The sequence below is a fragment of the Ceratina calcarata genome, unplaced genomic scaffold (genome assembly GCF_001652005.2).
Source record: "Ceratina calcarata isolate Rehan_Ccalc_2016 unplaced genomic scaffold, ASM165200v1 scaffold111, whole genome shotgun sequence".
Lineage (NCBI taxonomy): Eukaryota > Metazoa > Arthropoda > Insecta > Hymenoptera > Apidae > Ceratina > Ceratina calcarata.
Window position 1 is genome coordinate 263,359 of NW_017132019.1, and position 3,898 is coordinate 267,256.

A 3,898-nucleotide genomic window follows, 5' to 3' on the forward strand; every position below is an offset into this window, starting at 1 on the left:
AAATAAAAGTAAATAAAAGTCTTAAGTAATAATAATGAACTGTCAGAAAGTGTTCGAACATCTATCATGTCATACTTATAAGATGAAATTGAAATTGTTCAATAGTTTTGAGGAATCTACTTAGTTTACTGAATTCACTTAATTTCGCTTTGAGAAAAGGTAAACTGGAAAGTGAAATTTTTATTTGGAGAAACGCGCAGTTTAAAGATCATGGATAACAATCACTGTATTTCGTAAAAATGTAAATTAAACAGATTTTGCAATCATTCATTTCGCAAAGTTTTCGGATCAGTTAATTGATTTTTTTTCATACGAAGTACTTGACGGACAATTGTGACAATATGACTGACGCACACAACAGTACGAGTAACATACATGTCGCTCTACTAATCCTTGCATTAACAGACCGGAACTGCCGTTAGTTTTCTATTTATTACAGTGCGATTCTGTTTTACGATGTAACCGCAAACGCAAAAAGTTTAATGTTATTTATAAAATTTTACTATCTCACAATAGTTACTGTCAATTTGTATGTACCGTGATTTCTCGAGACACCAATTCATTTTCTTATTTATTTATTGCGCGGTACCACTTATACCATCTGGAATTCAGTTAGTAAACTCATCCTATGAAATTTCTACTATTGTTGATTCTACTTATTGGTATTGTAGAAAGTTTTACTAATGGAATATTGTTTATCTCAACGTTTAGAGGTAATAAAATTATCAAAAAAGGATGAGTCTTCGTTGGATTCACGAAAATTTAGAGGCGCCGACATGTGACGAGGAATGCAGCGATATCGATGACAGTTGCAGCGATGATAGCTACGATTCAGATTTATCGATCGACGAAGAGAAAGGATCGGGAAACGAAAAGGAGATCAATGGTGATTGTAGGAAAAAAAGGGAAACCAGGAGACTTCAGACCGGCACTGTGAAGTACGGAGAGAATGGGTATTCGCCGATAATTAGAGCTGTCGATAGCCGAGAGTAAAATCGAATCTTCGTTACACCCGTTCAGTTATTAAGTTATTTGCAATTCTGCAGTAAACCTTGATTGATGGTCGATTTTTATTAATTTACTGGAAAGTCGTAATTAACATCCTGTCTATCATTGAAGCACTTAATTATTATTCTAATTAACAGACTGTATGTTTCCAATACATCCCGGCATTTCTTTCAGCCTCATGATTTTATTAAGGATAATTAAGTAAAACCTAACAGACCTCTTTCGATCAGAAATATTAATACAATTAACTTCTAACATTGATGAAAGGGTAATGAATATTTTAAAGTAGGATTTCTCTCCGAGCGGCTTGCAAGCGAGCAACAATAAGTCCGCAAACGTAATTTCCTTCTAACGTGTACCTACAACGAGCGTTCATTAATCACTTGAATCGATTAACTCTCCACCTAACGTAGGGCAAACTTTAAAATTTTCCTATTGTTCCCCGTATACGTTCTTCGATCGTTTCAAACTCGGTTTTCAGATTTCGGGTTAAAGTTAATCGATGATGAAAAGGGTCAGTGAACATCAAAGACTGAAAGGTAACGGGGTTTAAAAAATGAATAGCTCCGAATATAAAGATGATTATTATAGTAAACAAAAGCACCGCTCGTGCACGAGGAACTGGAACGAGTTCATCGATCACTTACGTTAGTCAGATGTATTTTCTGCGGTGCATTACCGTAAAATCGTTTTAAAATCGATCTTGATGCTCTACTTTAAGAATCATTAAATAGACAATTAACAGAAATTAGCGTGACAGTTAATTAAACATGATGCATCTCTATCATGAGAATACTATTATTCTACAGACTTCTGCATACGTGAAACAAAATGATGACACATAAATAATATTAGGATCGCAATCTTAGCCAATTTTGAAATTTTGAGATAATTCGCGTAAGATGATATGCGAAATAGCAGTTTTAGGATGCGAACACGATATACCTCGAAATTACATGTTCTGATGAAGAGATTCCACAGTAACCATACAACGTGATACACGATATGCACTCATTGATCACTTGATTCGATTAACTTTCAGCTTCATATTGTCACAGGGTCACTAGGTAGGGTGTAGGTAAGGTTCGTGTTAGGTATACATATATTATTACCGGCATTCGAGCACCGTGGCAACCAGTGAGGCTGCGGGCTCGGCCTGCAATTCCGCACGAATTGCATTAGAGCACACGCACGATGTGTAACGTAAAATTAGGATCGACGTTTATGACCGAGTCCGCGCTCGGGTTTCAACAAATAGATCGTGCCACGTTCAAAGTGTAATTAACGGAGGCGTGTTTTTATTTCTGTTGCGCAATTTCAAGACAGAATTTCTGGGACTAGGAATAATTACAAAAGAACGGAATGTAAATCTTACCTCGTGACGAATCTGTCGTATAATTTAAATAATTACAAACACAATATAATAATTTTTCTAATAACAATGAAAGAAGATTATAGAAAGATCAAACAATTTTACTGTAACGATGCGGATTCTCATCAATTATAAAATTTCAATCTTCAATTCTTCAATTTTAGAAAAACAGCAATATAACGTTTCCACTTCGTTACTGGCACCATTAGCTAGATTACTATTAATACATGTGTATGTGTATACGCTTTGTTCTCCGAGTAAAATCTATCGGAACCGCGTTTCTCCCCCTCGAGAATCTGTTTAAAATTAACGGGGGTTGGAAATGTCTGCAGTGCAACGAGGCACGCTGATTCACGAAGCGTGCTGACCTGAAAAGTCGATCAGCCCATTTTTCCAAACGTAATGATATGTTATAAATAGCACGTCTCCGGATATTACTTCGCACAGATTTATAATACTATCCCGTCCTCTGTTTTTAACGCCATTGTTCCAACGATCGAGGACGAATGAATGAATCGTGACGCAAGCTGTACGTTAAAATGTTCTCTAGTAGGTAGAAGAATTCAGTTTAAGCGTCAGAGAACGTTTCGTAAACGTCGAAAAGCGTTTCGTAATTCATTTTCAGGCTGTAGGTATTTTTCAATTACAAATGACTTTAAAATCCATTCAACGTTTTCTTGACGTTGGAATTAAGTGCGTGTATATTTATAGATTTTATATTTACGATTCATAAACGCCAGATACGTATTCTAAATATTGAATTCACTTTTACAGAACTACGCGTTATCTGAGATCGGAATTGGCTAAACACACGCCTTGCGTTATATGGGATCCTAGGAAACCGGCACAAAATCCTGTGTACAATTGTGTCGTAATCAAATTGTTCTGTCGAACTGGATATCATCTTGGTGTATCGAACTCTGGTCGTGTTCGCGGTTTCAATGCGACAAATGAACCGCATGGTATTTATTAAAACAAATCGGGTAAAGTAAGTCGATTGTGATTAGATAAATTTATAAGAATGGTTCTTTTTATTTATTTTTAGCTTTACTACACATTATACCAGTAGCATTTGGAGTAATTCGGATACAAAGTATTCAGACTAGCCTGTATTTGGCTTTCAATAAAAAGGGCCGTCTTTACGGGGAGGTAAACTTAAGATTGTTATATAACTAATTGTTGTTAATTAAAATATACTTCCTAACGCGAGTAGCTGTATAGCAAAATGAGAAAATACACTATGCATATTTAGGACACGTGTAACATTTTGCAGAAAATCTACAGCTAAAACAGCTTTAATTTACGTTTCTGAAATCATTAATATTTTTTCCTCATGGGAGATAAACTAATCATTACGTTTCAGCCAAATGGAAGTAAAGACAACACAGAATGGGAACAGTGGAACGTTGGTTCGTACGATGCTTTTCGATCGCGAAAATATCAAAATTACGGATGGTGGATAGGGATAAAAAAGAACGGGCGTGCAAAACCGGGATCAAGAACATGCTGGGGCCAAAA

The 3,898-nt window shown here is 35.9% G+C and overlaps 1 protein-coding gene across 1 annotated transcript in view; it reads left to right on the forward strand.

The window, feature by feature from the left end:
- The window catches only part of LOC108622110 (fibroblast growth factor 1), a gene marked incomplete at its 3' end in the record, with an annotated part of 5,130 nt that extends 1,237 nt beyond the window's left edge, over positions 1-3,893 (forward strand). The window contains exons 2-5 of the mRNA XM_026811370.1: positions 712-953; positions 3,155-3,342; positions 3,426-3,529; positions 3,744-3,893. Coding sequence (XP_026667171.1) covers positions 736-953; positions 3,155-3,342; positions 3,426-3,529; positions 3,744-3,893 — 660 coding nt within the window. The remainder of the gene's footprint in view (positions 1-711; positions 954-3,154; positions 3,343-3,425; positions 3,530-3,743) is intronic.
- Between the last annotated feature and the right edge of the window lie 5 nt (positions 3,894-3,898).